Below are 18,570 nucleotides of genomic sequence, written 5' to 3'. Positions count from 1 at the left end.
TTCATTCAAATTGCTACATGTATATCCTTTATTGAGCTCAAATTAATGGCCTACCTCCTGGCATGACCTGACCACAGTCCTGCAGGGTCAGTGAGGTCAAACTGTTCTCTGTGTCCACACGCACCACCCCATGACTCAGGCCCTGCATGGAGAGGATGCCTCGACCCGTAGCACTTGCGCTGGACCTGCCCGGTCTGTCAACAGAACAAAAGTTTTTACTGTCTTTATAGTATATGTATATGCTGCAAAACACAGCACAGGCAAAACAGGAAGCAATACATGGATTCCATGTTCACTTTATTCATGAAAAAAAAATTGATATGTATGTACATTCCTGATGGTTTTGGACTTTTGGCATATTACCTTCTTATTGAGACAGTTAACGCTTCAGAAGAACTGGCACATGGACATATTGCCTCTGGCTTCAATCCCTTACTTTGGAATAAGTTCAGGAATGCATCACAGGAAGTTAAAGACCCTGTTGAAAAAGCAGTGACATCAAAATATTCAATATTCACCACAGCAGATAGTTTTCCTTCTTAAATGTTTGAACATTTCTATGAAACAGAACCACAGGATAGCTTACATGGATTAGCTCCATCAGCCACCAATAAAAGTCTCAGTGAGGCGAAACTAATGTCCTTGTGATCCTTCTGAGCCAGAAGTCCCCAGTGCATATCTCTGGACTTCACAATGGCCACTGAGGCTGCAAAAATATACAATAATTTGTATGTTTACATGTGCTTTCTTGTTAATACCAACAAAATTCTAACAGAAAAACTCCAGTATGAAAAGCAAAAATCATCAAAGTATTATCCACATTGAGACTGTGGTTTGAACTTGGCAGACCTTATATCGAATGCATTGAATGTTTTATCGTTTAGTACCTTTATACTTGGTTATCATCTTCATCCAGGAAGCTGGATCAACTTTCATCAAAGAATATGGAATAAATATCACATGCATGCCATTAAACACACTCTGAAACAAACAATGATATATATAAATAGTGCATACTTCAGTAACAGGGAAATGCCTGAAAGACATAAGTCAGGAACTGGATCTATAACAGAGAGTTCACGTAACAGTACTTACACACAATATACCATGCCAAAGTCCAACATCTCTTTTGAAGTCTAAAACACACACCATAACTTCACCTGAAAATGGGAGAATGTTATTACAATCACTCTACATGCAAGTCTTGTTTAATTTGTTATCTTAAGTGAATTCCTTTTATTTACAATCAACCAACATCTCAGTACAGATATGAAATTGTGTTCATTCAGTATCTAGACTAAGTCAAGCCCTACCCTCAGTGTAGTTGGAGGCCAGGGTGAGGGTTTGGGCATGACACAGCATGGCTTTTCTGGTCACTGTGACTCCTACTGTGCTGCCATCCTTGCTCTGTGTGTACTGAAAAACAGAAAACACATAAGTCATCACTGGTGCTGAGAATGAATATTTGGTATCTTGAATTCATGAAATTAATGGAGAGTGGTGTTACTTATGTACCTGAATCCTGTTAACATAAAACTTTATATAACATTTAATTAACATGTATCAAAAAGAGTGGCATACCTCAACATAAGCAGGGATGTCCTCCGATTGCTTGGGTGGGGGTTGCCAGTCTTTTGAAGACTTGTGAAAGTTGTCTGTCACTAACCAATTGAGCTTCGGCCATCCTAAAATTAAGAATTTTCTTATATAAATATTCAAACCTGTTTTTGTGTATTTCTGTAGGCTTTTTGAAATTCTTAAAATTCTAGTAGTCACATCACAAACTAATGCATATTAAGCTAAGAAATAATCACACACCTTTGAACTGTACAACTTCTCCACTGGCCGTCTTAGACAAGCTCTTGTGACATGCCTCAGATGTCAAGGCATATTTAACATTCAGACTGCCCAATAAAAATCCTATACCCTGGCCACCAGCATCCTGTATTTACATGAAGTCCACAACATTAGGAGTGTAATACATGAATGATAGTACATGTATCCTATAAATCATTCAGTTTCCATAAAGAAAAGTTTGATTGGTTACAAGGGAGCTTACTCTTCTAGATGAGGGGACTTCCACTGGCACTGGTATCACTCCTGCTTGTAAACAGCCATAAAATCCACTAATGAAAGAGATTGGGTCATTGTTTGGATATACAAGGGCCACCTACAAAATCACAAAGCAAGCATGTAAAAACATGAAATTGGTGTGAAAAAATTAAGGAACTAAATGTAATATTTTTGGATATGAATGGTTCCATTTCATCATAGAGCCAAACAGTTTATGTAAGAGCAATATTTAAGACGTTAGTTTGAAGAAACCTAAGAATATTAAAAAAACAATTTATTGATAATACATGAGCCAAAATCAAGAGTTGATGGGTAAAAATAAATGTACACGTTATATTTGCAAATACAATGTCCATGTTATATCTTCTGAAATGAATCTTGATTTTGCACAGAGGTTCCAGTTTTAATTCAGTCAACTTGAGAACTGTAGGAATCTATAAAACATACAGTATTGAACATACCCTGTCGTTCGGCTTGATTCCGCCTTCCCCTTTGTGCCCGGTTTTTTGTAACATGTTGTACGCTATCTTCTGTGTTCTGGCCAGCAGTTTTCCTGTAGAAAAATTATCATACTGCATGTGTACAAGATATTTGTATAACTTCATCAATACAGGTTTCTGATTGCGTTCATTACAAACAGTGATTGTATTTCAATTTGATACGTACCATAAGTGAGTGTAAGAGATGGTTTTCCATTCTGGTCTAAAACAGTCACAGCATTGGCTTTGTAAGAAGAGGAGCCATATCGTTGTAGCGCAGACTCTAAATTACGGGGGAGACCTGTTGGAATCTGCCAACAACAAGACCAATACCGTCAAGTTACCCTGTTCTCCTCAGTTAAAGAGGTTTTTGTGTTATGGTAAAAACAATACAATACCCGGTAGTTCCACAGATATGGATATACTGGTAAATACATTGTGTTTTAATAAGACCAATAAAATGTTTTAACATTATACAAGAGAAAGCCAAGTGAATAAATCACTAAGAAACAATAAATTTATGGGATCTAAAAATAAATACTGTTAACATATGGTTTTGCACTATAAAGTACATTAAGCTCTTACCACCAGTGGTTCTCCAGGGAATGGAGACATGGTACTGCCCTCTGGTTTTGGTGCATTTGGATCAGGTGCTGGTGCTTCAAATAAATATAAAACAGCTTTTATAATCATTGCCAAGTTTTCAAACTATTCTGTAGTTTCATTCATTACACACTACTATCATAAACTCTTGCCATGTCCTTCAAATACTAACTTTTCATTAACTTTCTGGATTTTTCTCCCCTTTTAAGAATAATTTGTGCCCTATTACATTTGGATCTTTCACACTTATGCATTGGAAATCTCCCTAATGGCATGAATGCTAACACATGCTTATAAAAAGCAGCATGAATTACTAACATCATAAAACTTATAAAACTAAGGAAATTTCAGAAGTTTGCCCATGCAGAGTCTGTAAGAGTATGGAAGACTTGAGGTGTATTTCTGACAATGTTCTGACATTAAATTTAATCTTTCAGCAAATCCTTCTATATCAACAATCATAACACAAAAACATTCTAAAATTGTGTACTTACTTTCCAAAGCATCATCCTCTTCCACGAAAAACTCTGTTAGTGGTTTTCGTTTTGGTCTCTGCAATTAACATGAATCAGTAAACAAATAATTGCATATGGTCAAACCTTTAGGAGACCACAACAAAAGCAAACTACTCTAGACCAAATTTTCATACCTTTAATGTATTAAGTAACTGTTGTATCTTGGCAGAGACCTTCCCTTGATGTCGAATTTCTGGAAAACAAGAGGCACGCTTCTTTAATTTTTCCTGTACACAGAAAATAAACCATTTCACAATTCCAAAAAGAATGTGATTTTTTCAAAGCAAGCACTTGCCATCATCTTGAAGGCCTGAGATGTTCCCTGAATTGTTCATTCTGACCGATGATATGTGTGCTGGGGCATAGTGGCCCACTCTGTCTGCCTGTCTGGTGCTCTTAGCATTGTTTGTCACATCAGGAGGCTGGGAGATGGGCTGGGCTGTACATAGGTAAACAACAGAAAGGTGATCCATAGAAGAATTTATATATTGTTGCACTACAGTAAGATAATTGTATCCCCATTCCAAAACCAGGTATTTTATATATAGCTAAACTATATATATTTCTGACTTCTTCCTAAAGGAAATACATATTTAGCTGCAGAAAAGTTATTGGATCTTAGTGTTAACATTTTTAAACCAAACGTTCACACAAAAATATACATATACAGCCTGGTTCAAGGAAATAAACATGCAGTATAACATCTCAGAAGTTTTTTTTTTTTTTATTAAATTAATGATGTTCAAAACAAAAAAAATTTCAGATTGACACTACAGTGATAATAGTCAATGCTTACAGTGCCTGGTGCTCTGTAAAACATCAGCGAGGGCCTGGCGGGAGGTGTTCCCAGGAATGGCGTAGGCAGCACTATGGGGACGACTGTCTCCCCCTCTACCCCCATGGTGCGGGGAGGCACTAGCATCAGAGAAGGAGGAGGAGCTAGCCCCACTGTCGCGGTACCGCCCACCCCGCTGGAAATCTCTGTGCTGGTCATCCCCGAATATACTATCATCATCGTCAGACGATGATTCTACAAAACCCAAACAAACACATGTATCAATCTCACAACCACAGACCCCCAATAACATTCAAATTACCATGTAGAATCCAGTGATAAGATATACACTACCATGTCTTTCCCTGGGCCTCTGTTGTTGACCCGGATACTGGACAGATGTTCGTTTGGATGGCAGAGGAACAACTGGTTTTTTGTGTAGAGCGAGGGCTTGCATCACCGCCTCTGTTCTGATCTCTACAACACATACAGACTGCTGCTCCAACATTTTGCACTTAATAGATTTAATACAAAGAGGCTTGATTGCATATGCTAATTTATTTATTTAGTGTTATTAAGTTGGAATGTAAGGTGAGGTTTCCTGTTGCGGTCTCATGACCACTCTATTATAGTACATTGTATACACACACCTGTTTTAAAGAGAAATGAATGCTGTCTGGAAAAAACCTTCACAATTCATAATTCTTGTTATTAATAACAGTAATTATACACAAAGCTTCTCTTATCTAAAGAATTCAATTATAACTCATTAATTTTATATAACGTTTGATAGGTTTTCAAATATTATTTATGGCAAGCTCCTTGTGACCCTTTTTTTTAAAAATAATACGGTAATGAGGTGATTTTCTGAATGTGATAAGTGCCAGAGTTTTACTTTTTAACACTCATATAGGCATGAGTACAGTGCTTTTCTGAGGAATGCAGACTTAACTTCTTATGCCATAATTAGGTCAATCTTACAAGTGTTGTAGGTCAAACTACAAGTGCCATACATAAAAAAGAAAATAGTTCCCATTACATGCAAGAATTTGGCACTAGATGCCATACATGAGTGCAGCAGTTATAAATCTATATGAACACCTGTTTACTGAGAAAACATCAAAACAAAGTATTAATGTATTTAGTTATTGGTAACATTAAAACTATCAGTAGTCTGATTCTAACATCCTAAATTAGTCAAAATAAGAGGAAGAAGTAGTGTACCTGAGTGGTAGCATTGCCCTCCCCGGTTAGTGATTCTACTAAACTTAATTATTGCTTCCATTAGTAACTAGACCGATTATATCACTGATCACGGTAGATTTTAATTATTCCTGAATCAGTCAAAATAAGTGGTAGAAGTGGCGTACCTGAGTGGTAGCGGTTGTCCTCCCTGGTGAGCCGCCGATGTGCCTTTCTTTGAGCGGCAGTCTGGGGGCTCGGTGCACTTGGCTCTGTAAATAATTACATAATGAAGAGAACATGATCAAATCAACAACCACCAAAGCAGGTTTCTTCATCAAAAATGTGAGCAAGTCTGCTGTAATGAATGGTGTTTTTCATGAGACTGAATACACGGTTTCAAGAGGCCGGGTAATAGATACGATGTGGATAACCTTTAATCAAACCTGCTGATGTTTTTATAAAGAGCGTAAGAGGTACAGGTTTATTTATGATCAGAATTGATAGTAAAGTGCGAAAGCACACAGCAACCCTTCGTTCACTGGCCTGACAGTGATGTTTTCACCTGCATATTACACTGCATTAAGATTTACTAAGGCAGACAACAAATCATCCCTAATCCACTATGTAAACTTTAAAGTCAGACAGGTATCATTTTTTAGGTGTTTTTATTAAGTCTTTACAAATTCTCCACAGACAGTCTGTAAGGATATTTCTACAACATAATATAGTTCAGGTAGTTCTCACGCATACATAAATTATCTAATGAGACATCCTATTTAAAGTTAAAGCACAATTGTAATATTATCTCAAACCACGTAAATAAAGAACTGAATTGTGAGTTTGAGGACTATCTCAATTAACGCATCCAATATAAAGATTAATATATACAAAGCTTCTCCCCCTACACACACACACATACACACATATATACATTGGGGCCCATACCTGTAACAGTGATTAATTAATTAGTGATGTGTACATATGTGCTATGAGTTAGTAAATAAACAAATCCAATACAGCTCATAAACCAATATCATATCAATAAAATTACAAATGGCTCTCACTTCTCGGGTTTTTGATCTTATGTATTATAATAACAAAGGAAGAATGTGCATTAAATGGTCGGTACATGCTGACAAAACATCCAATTCACCTTAAAAGCCCATAGTGTGTGTCACAGTAACTACCTTCTACCCCTAATCTATCACTCTACCTGCAGGTGAACTACATATTGAACAAAGAACATAGGTGTTTATTACTGGTCGGTGATCACCTTCTAATAAACTCCCTTTCTTCTGGACTATAAACAGGACATAAGGACTTGGGCGAATGTGAATATACATGTATAAAGGCAGCTTGAATTATCATTTGGCACAAAGACAACTTAAAGGGTCGGTAAAACATCATCAAATATAAAGGAGTGTTTGCTATTCACATGTATATATTTAAATCCTGAAAAAATTGAAACTTGCTTCTACACATTCTAGTTTTGAGTAAATTAATAAAACTAAACTAGAAAGGAAAAGTGGGAGATACTGCATCAGTCTAATAACTTCCTAAACTCACAAAACATATACAAAAGTAGAACAAGGTTTCCCTCTGTCCTAGAGTAGATTAGCTCAATGTGAACAAACTAGTAGAGGAAACTGGGCATTCTAAATCATAATAGGACCATACAAAGCACTGAACTCAACCACCAAAATTATACATGTGTGTGATCTAGATTCCAGCAAGGCGAGGGCCGAGCCTTTGTACGCTAAGTGGAGAAAATTATCAAGTGGGTAGTTGGGTCTGAGGGTTTTTTTTTTTTTTTTGAAGGCTTGTTAATGGTTATAAATGGTTGAGTTCTATACTTTGTCACAACTGAGTGAAAGGCTACATTTCCTGAAATAAACGAATACAATAAAGTGATGAATACCTTGATTGAACTTGAAGGGGTGTTCAGAACCACATCTACATTCTGATGTAATCAAACTGCCAGACACAAAGAGAGGAAACTGCCGAATCCAAAAACTTCCATATCACTAACTGAACTTGGTTTGAAACATGGCAAAAATAGCCATTAAACACTAAATCTCACATGAATATGTTCCTCCCACAACAAAAAGACAAAGATGGTGGTAAAATGAAAGCATTAAATAATGTTTTTTGAGCACGACTAAGTACACACACGCAAGGCTTAAAATGTTACACATAGCCACCAGCAAACACCAACACATGCAAACTAAATATCCACCACAGGAATTCAACACTGGGATAAGATCAGAAAATCAAAGATAGGGATTTTTTTCATGATTTTTTTAAATTCTGTAAAAAGAAACACTTACGTAATATTGCAAGCAATTTTCCTACAATAAAATTTTGCTTACAGATGTAAAAGTTTAAGAACATGCTCTTTTGTTTCAAATCTTGATTGTTTTAACCTTTTTGATAACACCTCATGCTGCTTATCTACTCAGAAACCTACAAAATGGCTTAAAATTAGCCTTTCCTTTTCCTTTCTGGCAATTACAGAAAACCCCTATCATGCCTGCACCTTACATCTTTTACACTAAGTCTAAAGCCAATGCTGGTCCTGTCTAATACTACACAGCTACACACAAAAGGTTTTGACATGCAATAATAAGCTAATCAAAAGCTGGATATTAGCTAGTTCATGTGGTAAATGTAATCTTGAATAAGAGCTAATTTGTATGCTTAGATTGGAGAGTTTGACCATACACCAGGCACCTATCAGGCCAGTCCATTAGGGGAGCTCCTGACATGAGTCTGATTGCATCTTATCAAACTGTGCTTTCTGAGCTTTGGGAATGTTTACATTACAATACACAAAAACAAACAGTCAACTCCCATTTATTTATCTCACTCTGACCATAGCACAGCTTCTCAAATCTCAATGCACAGCAGAATACGTCAGCTTCTGGGGAAGCTTGTGGAGAAGCTAGTGGGCACAGAATAGTGGGTCACTAGGGTAGGCCCATTCAATAAGACTTTATATCAATTCAACAAATATTGCTCAATTATTCTGACTATATCATTTTTTTTTTTAGAGTCTAGATCATTAGATGTAATCATGTTATGAAATAAAAGGTATCTGAGTAATAATTATTCATCATTCGACTACTTTTTTGCCGAATAAATAGATCCCCATAAATACCTACTTATGATAAGAGACAGGTTATTATCAATGTTTACCTGCGGGTGAGTGGGAGACATAGTTGGCCAATAGGCGAGTCCTCTTCTTCTCATAGCCTTTCTGAGTAATGTCACCTGAAATATACAAACAATCCTTGTCTTAATTAACAAAGCTAATGAGTCTCTGCTTAATGAAAAATAATTTGTCAAGGCTTTGCCTGACCCCTTCCCTGTGTCAAGTCAAGCAGTTTTTAGTTCTACCACATCTATCATGCTACAGTTCAATCCTATCTGTCTCAACAATAAAGCAAGGTATCTACCTGTAGTTTCTACCATGCTGTAATTGCAAGTTCTCACTTTTTGTTTAAACTAAAGCACAGACAATGATATAGACCCTGCCTTACACAAATATTATTGCTTCAATACTGTATATACCTTTCATGTTTCACCATCAGCATCCAGGGATACACTAGAACCAAAAGGTCATGGGAGTCTGAGTTCTTGTCTAAATAATTTAAGGAAAACCAGATGGCTTCTCTATGACACACAGGCCATTAACATATTTTATAGTTTATCAAACAAAATTATGATGTTCTCCTAGATATACTCTGGAAGAAATCCAATGAATCAACCTTCAGGTTTAAAACTCTGCATCTTCTGATAAAAAAGTTCAAATTGTAATAATCATAAACCTTTAAACTTGAAGAATAACTCTGCTTTCTAATTATGTTTAACAATGCAGAGAAGAATGGTATGGATTTCTCGAATGAACTAGACTTTTAAATCATTTTTTGGAGAGAGATATGTGTCAGTTCTTCCCTGGTGGCCGCTCCATTTATTATCACTTTACTACCTTCATCTCATCATCTTTCAGTCAGACCCCTGTCTAGACCGTATCTCTGCTCCACAGAGAGAAAGAGAGAGCCCAGGGGCTGCTAATCTGATTACACATTGACAGTGGGGTATAGGGGGGAGGGGCAAAAAACCATCTTACAAGGTAATATCCCTTCATAAACTGATTGATTTACCTGCATCCGACACTACAGCAATTCAGAACAGCTATAATCAGCATGTATACTAGTACATGTATTACCTATACTTATACCAGTAGACCGTAGTGTACAGTTTACTTCAACTTTACATTGAAACAAATACTTTGTTCAATATTTTTTATATCACTACTGACTTGAATGCACTGATTATGAATGAGGTAGAGTGAATAATAACATTGCTCCAAGTCCTTTTATAAATCTTGAGAATCATCTATGCCAATAAATATTAAATATGATCAATTATGAAGAAATGAATAACGAATACACCTAGATCATTATGAGAAAATGACTAATTATTAATTAATGTATGCACACAATTGCATGTTACACAACAAATGAGAACAAATCCTTAATGAAATAATCTATATCCTTGCTAATATCTCAAGACAACAGACAAAACATGGAGTGAACATTGTAGTCCTATGGTGTACATTCACCCCTATATTTGAATATCCTATTATAAATGCTCAAATTAAAATTTTATAGCTGAATGACTGAGGCCACGACAGCACTGTCTTTCCTGTTCAGTGCTGGCAGCTCCGTCCCTGTGACTGGAATTCTTGCTCTGCCAGACATCCTTGTCATCTGGTTTTCATTTCCAGCTTATATTGTGTAACAGCAGGCCCTCATTGATCTCAAGTCGCTTTAGCCAATTTTAATTCCCTGAATTTACTATAAAACATAGGATCATACTGGCTCCCTTACAACCAAAAATTATCTTTCATCTAGTGGTGAATTTTTATGTATGTGTAAAGTGACCTGGGTCCTTTTAAACTGGAGTGAATACACACAGAACCTGGCCACCTTTGCTGATCTTGATCTATGAGTCATAACTACTATTTGTCTCACAGTTCTGTAAATATTGTGGTTATACTGCTACAACTGAGACTGTTTGGCTGACCTGTTTATTAAACCCCCTCCAATAATGTAATATAATACTTCTTCTCAAAATTCATCAGCAAACTATCAATAATTAATCACACACTGCTTAGGTTCTACAGATCTTCATCCTTTCACACACTTGTACGTTTAAACTGCAAGTTTATTCACCTTCACTAAAACAGCAAAGATCAATGGCAAAGAGCCACACTGCAACTAAATCCTAGTGTATGCACAAAATGTGGCAAACTCATTCTATGTTTTGTAATTCTGAATCATCATATATCAAATTGGATTGCATTCCTAAATTATATACCTTCTGTATATACTCTTTCATATGATATAAGGTTTGGAGGGAGATATCTGGTACTAATAAGACATAATATCTAAAACAATATTTCATCCAATAAATAAAATAAGAAATGCATTGTAATTAATTATTTAATGATTTGCTGTTCATGTATGCATGTGCGGCATAGAGTTTAGGATTATATTATCTGTTATTGCTTTAATGTACAAGTTTTTACTCCAATGTTTTAATTAATCAGCTAATCATGTTATCTACTAATCTAGTTATATCATCATCTTATCCAAGACATCATAGCTCTTAACCATGAAATTTTATTTTGCATTGGGTAGAAAAATGGTGATAAAAAAACAACTACACATCAATTAAAGCATTAACATTAATGTGCAGTCACTGTATAATATCTGCTCTACACAGAAAACAATATTTTTAATGAATGTCTTGAATGCAGCATTGGTCTCTATGATCATTGATTTTTTTCTGTCAATATTTTGTATCAGGTAAAGCAATAAATAAACTCTCTGCCATTTGCTACGAATAATCATAATCTAGTAAAATAATTATTAAAATTATGGTGATATTACAACTGTAAAACCCTTACACCATCTAAAATGATCTTGAATCACCCTGAAACATTTACACACCTATATGGTTCATTTTTCACAGGCCAATACACATGTTGTTTACAAATGTATGTCAAAGATCTACCATAAAATGTATTTTGATTTTTGAAGCATTAATATAATGTTAATTATATATCATAAACCGACTGAGAAATATTGAGATGTAGATAAACTGTTCTTCGTCTCTCTTTTAAAAAGGGGCACATCTGTATCATTATACAGAAGCACACATCAATATATTCAATTTGAAACAGGCTACTATATGAACAATAGAAACCAATTAAATAATGACTTTACCTTCCGCAAGCTCTATTTCCAGTTCTTCTAATTTAAGTCTGACATCTTCGGGTAGAAGAGATGTGTCTATTGTTTTATCCGCCATCATATAATGCTCAAATCATGTACTGAACTTCATCTGTCATTTTCCTCATTTATGAATCACCGTCGCCATTTTCTCGCTCAACTCTCGTCTGAACTCTCGCCACACCTACAGAACTCTCGTGCATTTCGCTCCATCAAGTGACGACGTACAAAGAGAGGAATTTCAGTCAACAGAGAGGGAAATGTCTATTTTCCATTTCCCCTTCCTCCGGGGGAACGATGGATACAATGATTTAGAATATACGGAATTACAGGTAGACATCAAATTGATGATTTTTCAGATATATATACCGATAACAACAACGTTCTGCTAAGGGCTCCATGCCATAGCTACTTGCCTACTGTCTGACTGTAACAGTTACTGAGTCAGCTGTCCATTCTCGGGACTGATGATGATATATATTTCTTTAAACATTGTTTATTATTGGTTTCTTTAATAGATTGAAAAAAGCTAGCATTAGTATCATATTTCATTCCATTGCCTTGGGACCATATTCAGATTATGCATTGCACAACCACCTTGTGGTGGTTTTGTTCCTTATTTGGTTGTCAAATGTCAATATGATATCCCTATATCACCTGCCTATGGCAAATTACCTTTATTTTGGATTAGACCTGTTGATGATGTGCTTTTATCTCAGAAAAGCATAATGTGAAGTGACAAAATTTGACCCATGATTGGTAAAACTTGTATATAGGACTAGCTGCATGTTTGTAGCTCCTGGTCTGAAAAAATTGGATAGATGAACTTGGAGCTACAGTTCCTCAAAATGTTAGATTACAATTCATGTCTCCTAAACATTTGCGATAATTTACAATTTTTTAAAATTTGGACTGATTAATCTATCTGATTCAAAAAAATCCCTGGACATTTTACCTCAGAATTTCTCAGATATCATCACTTTACTTGCCTCTCATATTCTTTTAAACAGGCGCAATAAAGTGAAGTAGTGCAGTTTGTTTATTTGTAAAAAGATTTGCACATGAATTTAACATACTTCATTTTCTGAGGTTGGTTAGTGTGTTTAAGAGAATTCAAAGTCTGAGGCAATTGTTTATTCCACAATATAATATCAATTTTATGCATCAAACAAGCTATTTTTAACAAATTTTCGCTGAATATCTGCAGTTGAAACTATCACGCCATGGCGTCAACCAAGCAAAAAGATGACGTCACAATACAAATGAAACGCTGCACGAAAGCGTGCATACTCGATCTGTACTCAGCCTCGTTAATTTAAAAACATGTATTAACTGGATATGTAAAATAATGACGAACCTGATTTGAAGCTGGGCCTCCTGAATTTCTAATTAGTTGCTCTACAACTGCGCTATCTGGCTCTGGCGATCAAAGTGGTCTGACTATCACTTCTCCCCCTTAAATGATCTTCACACTCAATTCTCCTGAAGGAGTATAGCACCAAATATAACAGGATGAAAGAAACAGTGATTGATCAGACTAGGATTTGAACCCAGGCGCCTTGAATTTCTAGTCAGTTTGCTTTACCAACTGAGCTTTTTGGCTCTGGCAATTGAACCTGTATGACTGTCACATTCTCTTCCTCTTAAATGATTCAAATTGTTTAAGATTTAAGATTGAATTTTACAGCTGTGAGGAGATTCAGAACCACACTTTATCCTAGCTATTTTAGCTGTTCATTCAATTTATAAAATATGTATCTGCATTACAGGATCACGAGGAGTTGTCAGAACGATTCCGGAAAACCTTTTACTATGGAAAACAACCGACCACTGACAGGCCTTCTCTCCCCCTTACAAGTATGTGTCTTGGATATAAGCAGGACATTTATTTCAAATTGCTCCATGTTTGTCAGAAAATGTTCTTTCTATGTCATCAGAAAAACTAGAGTGTAATGTAAGAGCTGGATACTGTGGTTTCATCAATATTCGTTAAATACCAAATTTTGTGGATTTCGTTGTTAAGTTGATCGACAAAATTAAATGTTAATTGAAGTTCAGTTTCAACTGACATTTTGTATTGATAGGATCATTGGCCAAGAATTTACGTATCCTTGAAACTGTGGTTTTTAGAAAATCCACGAAAATTGGTACCAACGAAAATTAATGAAACCACAGTAGATCAAATCAATGCCACTATATAACAGTGTTTGAGTAAACATGGAAAGAAAGTTTAAAATTTGTAAAAAATAAATCAGTCAGGAATGTAAGGAAGAAACAATTCCAATATAAACATTACTCAGATTAAATATTGCCTTGTGTGAGGGCATTATATTTAACAAAGAAGGTGGTAAGGGAAGTTAATAATTACTAATTGTGACACATTGTATTTAAGAAGGCTGTGTCTTGGATATAAGCAGGACATTTATTTCAAATTGCTCCATGTTTGTCAGAAAATGTTCTTTCTATGTCATCAGAAAAACTAGAGTGTAATGTAAGAGCTAGATACTGTGGTTTCATCAATATTCGTTAAATACCAAATTTTGTGGATTTCGTTGTTAAGTTGATCGACAAAATTAAATGTTAATTGAAGTTCAGTTTCAACTGACATTTTGTATTGATAGGATCATTGGCCAAGAATTTACGTATCCTTGAAACTGTGGTTTTTAGAAAATCCACGAAAATTGGTACCAACGAAAATTAATGAAACCACAGTAGATCAAATCAATGCCACTATATAACAGTGTTTGAGTAAACATGGAAAGAAAGTTTAAAATTTGTAAAAAATAAATCAGTCAGGAATGTAAGGAAGAAACAATTCCAATATAAACATTACTCAGATTAAATATTGCCTTGTGTGAGGGCATTATATTTAACAAAGAAGGTGGTAAGGGAAGTTAATAATTACTAATTGTGACACATTGTATTTAAGAAGGCTCGGTGGTCAACAAATTTACCATCCTATCTACCTTAAATACTAAGATACAATTTGTTTAGCTATAAACTATCATTAAGTATAGAAAAAAAATCATGTAATTCAGTTTAAAAATTTGAACATTTTACTGTATCTTCATACAGAGTTCTTCTTTTAAAAGAGATTTAAATAGTCCAAAATTGGCCTTGACCTGTCACTATCCAGCCTCCTTAAAAAATTAGTTTGGTATTCATTTATAAATTTGTAATATTTTTTTCTTTGTAGACTTGACAGTAGATTTTCTGAATGCTGCAGTGCCAAAGAAACTGGGAAAAGTGGATCACTATTTTGCTGCATCCAGTGCCAGGTTTAAACCTCTCTTGAAACTTATGTTGCCTTTAACGTGGATTATAAATGATTTCATTTCTAATTTATGAAAAATTAAGATTCATAAGATATATTGGTTTTAATTAAAAGGCATTCTTGCATGTCGCCCTGTTCAATGATGATGGGAATGATCTACGTGAATCGACTGAAGAAAAAGAACACAGATTACCTGCAACAAGTGTCTTCCTCTGACCTCTTCTTGATTTCTATGGTAACAGTATTATTTAGTTTTTATCTCAATGCTCACAAAGTAAAATGATAAGAAAAGGTACATTTCAGTATGATGCAATATAATCATTTCAAAATGAAATGCATTTTTAAGAATGAATTTCCAGCTACATTTAATGGTCAATACAACAACAGCATTTCCAAATTGAATTAAAAAGGGTAAAGCTAATTAGTTTTAAATTTTTTATTTCATCAATTATACATAAGAGTGTTTTATCAAATTTTTACACTGCAAAGTTTCTGGCCGGTTGTGATGTGCTTGGCAGTACAAGGGAAATAACTGCAAACCATAGAGTAGTGCTGCTTATTTATCCGAGAGAATTCAGTTAATTCAAGGAGAGGCACTAGAGTCTGTTAAATACAATAAGACCAGATAGCTATAGCCTTTTATGTTAATTCTAAAACAAATTCACATTAACAAAAACTAAAAATTATAATAAAAAATGTGATTTATAAATTTTTCCAATCAAGATACTGCTAGACCTGTTCATTGTAGGGCTATAAACTTATGCACTAAATGAGTCTTTTCTATCCTACTTAATATCTTTATTTGAATTATCTTTGTCTCTGTTTTGTAGATGATGGCTTCCAAGTTTCTGTACGATGAGGGTGTCGATGATGAAGTGTTTAACGATGAGTGGGCGGCATCAGCGGACATGGAAACGGAGGACGTTAATGAGTTAGAACGACAGTTCCTCTCCGCAATTGTTAGTAGGATTTTTATGATATATATTTTAACTGTCGTTTTGAATTGTATGAATTTGTAGGTAATACAAATGTGAAAATTTATTAAGAAAAAGAAATTGTATATTTGTTTATAAATTGCGCATATCCTATCACTACATTTGTAATTAATGTAATTTAAATAACTTGAACTTGTGTATATGATCATTGTATGCTGTTATCTATTATCAATAAGTTATCTATTGTTATGGAAGATTTCTATGGGTCTTTGAGGTTATAAATATTTCTTGCCATGAACCAGTCCTTTGAATTTAATGTCTCTCCTATCACTAAAAAAGTACCCAGTTGCGAAGTTAGTTGTTGTGAACCATAAAATCATTCATAAACTACTGGGTATAATTTCTTGCAATGAAACTTTAAGGTAAGTTTACAGTACATGTACCAGTTTTTTTGTTTTCTTTTTTTATCACCCAATTATATTTTGCAGGACTGGCAGTTGTATGTTAATGAAGAAGAATTCTACCAGGTGCTGCAAAGAGTCGAAAGAAGGTTTGTGTACATTACAAATAATAGGCTTATTTTTTAAATGGTCAATGTGATAAATTAAGAAATTTTTATGTTAAATGAGTTAAGAAAAAAAGTTTAAATTGCACAGCTTTCAAACATAATGTCTTTTCAGTAAATTGTGCTTCACACGAATTTCATGAAATGAATTTCACATAACCCTTAATTTACATAAATGTCAAAAGATCCTGAAATCATTCCAGTTGAAATTCATGGGACTTACCTTTTTACATGCATTTCAATTCAAATTTTGATTTGGAGTAAATGAGGCACAATTGCAGATAAGAAACGTAAATCTTTGTACACTATGTAAAATCCTGTAGAAATACTTGATTACCAACTAGGGACTTGAATTGTCACATGATTCAGATTGCGCTGTGAATGCCTGGATAACATGGTGTCTGGGTTTACATATTTAACATTTGACCTTTCAGGATTGCTATGACTGAGGGTATAGAGAGAGGATGGTTTTCCTATACAGACCTATGGGTGATCAGCAAGGACCCACAACTCCTACATACCTACAAGGAAATTGCCAATCTATTACCAAAGGTATGCAAATGACAATGACATGGAGGAAAGTACATTTCATGTTTAAAATCTCTCTCAAGTCTATGCAAGTTATTCTAGCCTTTTGGAAGCAGATTCTTTTTGGAAATTTTTATATGGTAATCAGTGGACTTTTTGGTCCTTTGGATTCATGTATTTTAGCTAAAGGTTCAAAATGACCTTCACTTTGATGTTTATTACAGATGTTGTCTGTGACGATGGTGGCGTACATTGCTGGGATCTTGACAATGGTTGGCTCCACTCTGCTGGTCACAACAGCATTGTCCACTCTGGCTACCCTCACCCCTCACACTCTGCCCTCCAAGGAACACACCATCCTCCCTGTCCCCAATCATATGTATGTGTCTTTGGAAGATGGTCCACTCCCTGAGGACGGAACTGTTCCGACAGCCACAGAAGAACACAAAACACGGCCGCTGGATGGAACTCTGACCTCACTTTGGACTCTTCTGACTTTGCCCTCCATCTTGTCTTTGTCAAACCCTGGTCAATCTGGGCAGGCAACTCGTGCCAAACAGTCTGTGCATTCTGCTCATAATACAACCGACTTGGATGATGACTCGGATAAAGAACCAAAGGATGACTTAGGAGACAGTAAGAGAATTCAATTCTTCAAGTTGTTCAAGGACTTAATTTCATTTTCGTTTCCTGAAGTTCAGAAATCTACTCCTGTGTCAAATCAAATGGTATGTGCCAAAGGACCTTGCTTATTCAGTGGACAAAACATTAACTGCAAGAACGTATCCAAACCACAAAACAACTGGCTGATCAATTCCCTCTGGAAACCAATGGACTTTGAACAAACTGAAAGAGACAGGGTAAACTCAAGGTGCAAAGACTGTGGAGCAAGAACAATGCCTAACTCTGGACGACCGGATCGATTCTGTGATACAAGGACAGCTGCTGTGGACCATGTAGTTGTCGCTCAGTCAGACGTCTCGTGTTGTTGTGATCATGTGACTGCTGACTTAGACAGGTCTTTGTTGTTGAATGGGTTTGCCGACATTTCGCTAGGATTTCGTACTATGTTAACCGAATTCCCATTATTTGGGACCTAAATGTAGACTACATTATCCAATTAGACCAAAGTTTGAAGGAACTGAAATACTGCTTGTTAAAAATTTAGTCGTATTTATTTGCTTTTAAAACTAATGTCCTATATCTGAAGGAATGTTTTTGGTTTATTTTATAGACTTTTGAAAAGAGAATCACAATTTCTTACATAACATCAAACATTTTTGGCTTGTACTGAAAGACAGCTCTATTTGTTGTCCAATAAATTTTTAGATTGTTTGGA

At 35.3% G+C, this 18,570-nt stretch overlaps 2 protein-coding genes across 9 annotated transcripts in view; one reads left to right on the top strand and one right to left on the bottom strand.

Moving 5' to 3' along the window:
* LOC128191735 (disco-interacting protein 2 homolog C-like) overlaps positions 1–12,108 on the bottom strand; it is a 25,074-nt gene extending 12,966 nt beyond the window's left edge. For 7 of the 8 annotated variants that reach the window (XM_052863967.1, XM_052863970.1, XM_052863968.1 and 4 more), the window contains exons 1-21: positions 11,924–12,108; positions 8,826–8,900; positions 7,958–7,978; positions 5,816–5,899; positions 4,800–4,922; positions 4,467–4,700; positions 3,966–4,109; positions 3,805–3,863; positions 3,650–3,707; positions 3,138–3,211; positions 2,740–2,863; positions 2,535–2,626; positions 2,060–2,170; positions 1,819–1,942; positions 1,582–1,685; positions 1,314–1,416; positions 1,096–1,160; positions 888–981; positions 587–706; positions 364–478; positions 55–194 (exon numbers count right to left, since the gene is read on the bottom strand). In XM_052863967.1, coding sequence (XP_052719927.1) covers positions 55–194; positions 364–478; positions 587–706; positions 888–981; positions 1,096–1,160; positions 1,314–1,416; positions 1,582–1,685; positions 1,819–1,942; positions 2,060–2,170; positions 2,535–2,626; positions 2,740–2,863; positions 3,138–3,211; positions 3,650–3,707; positions 3,805–3,863; positions 3,966–4,109; positions 4,467–4,700; positions 4,800–4,922; positions 5,816–5,899; positions 7,958–7,978; positions 8,826–8,900; positions 11,924–12,011 — 2,152 coding nt within the window. In that variant the 5' untranslated portion in view covers positions 12,012–12,108. The remainder of the gene's footprint in view (positions 1–54; positions 195–363; positions 479–586; positions 707–887; positions 982–1,095; positions 1,161–1,313; positions 1,417–1,581; positions 1,686–1,818; positions 1,943–2,059; positions 2,171–2,534; positions 2,627–2,739; positions 2,864–3,137; positions 3,212–3,649; positions 3,708–3,804; positions 3,864–3,965; positions 4,110–4,466; positions 4,701–4,799; positions 4,923–5,815; positions 5,900–7,957; positions 7,979–8,825; positions 8,901–11,923) is intronic. The other variant, XM_052863969.1, reaches the window with a different exon arrangement.
* On the top strand, positions 12,098–18,570 carry LOC128191737 (protein CNPPD1-like). The gene is made up of 8 exons (XM_052863975.1): positions 12,098–12,261; positions 13,699–13,786; positions 15,126–15,207; positions 15,318–15,438; positions 16,034–16,162; positions 16,627–16,688; positions 17,138–17,255; positions 17,456–18,570. Exons 1-8 carry the CDS (start codon positions 12,190–12,192, stop codon positions 18,329–18,331), a joined length of 1,548 nt encoding a protein of 515 aa, XP_052719935.1. The 5' UTR covers positions 12,098–12,189; the 3' UTR covers positions 18,332–18,570.

The sequence above is a fragment of the Crassostrea angulata genome, chromosome 7, assembly GCF_025612915.1.
Source record: "Crassostrea angulata isolate pt1a10 chromosome 7, ASM2561291v2, whole genome shotgun sequence".
Taxonomy (NCBI): domain Eukaryota; kingdom Metazoa; phylum Mollusca; class Bivalvia; order Ostreida; family Ostreidae; genus Magallana; species Magallana angulata.
This window is presented reverse-complemented; position numbering and strand designations above follow the sequence as displayed.

What these genes read in the sequence shown, in the direction of transcription:
- LOC128191737 (XM_052863975.1), top strand. Translation starts at nt 12,190, where the DNA reads ATGTCTATTTTCCATTTCCCCTTCCTCCGGGGGAACGATGGATACAAT. An exon ending in TAGAATATACGGAATTACAG is followed by an intron (nt 12,262 to 13,698) that starts GTAGACATCAAA and finishes TCTGCATTACAG; the next exon opens with GATCACGAGGAGTTGTCAGA. An exon ending in CTGCAAAGAGTCGAAAGAAG is followed by an intron (nt 16,689 to 17,137) that starts GTTTGTGTACAT and finishes TTGACCTTTCAG; the next exon opens with GATTGCTATGACTGAGGGTA.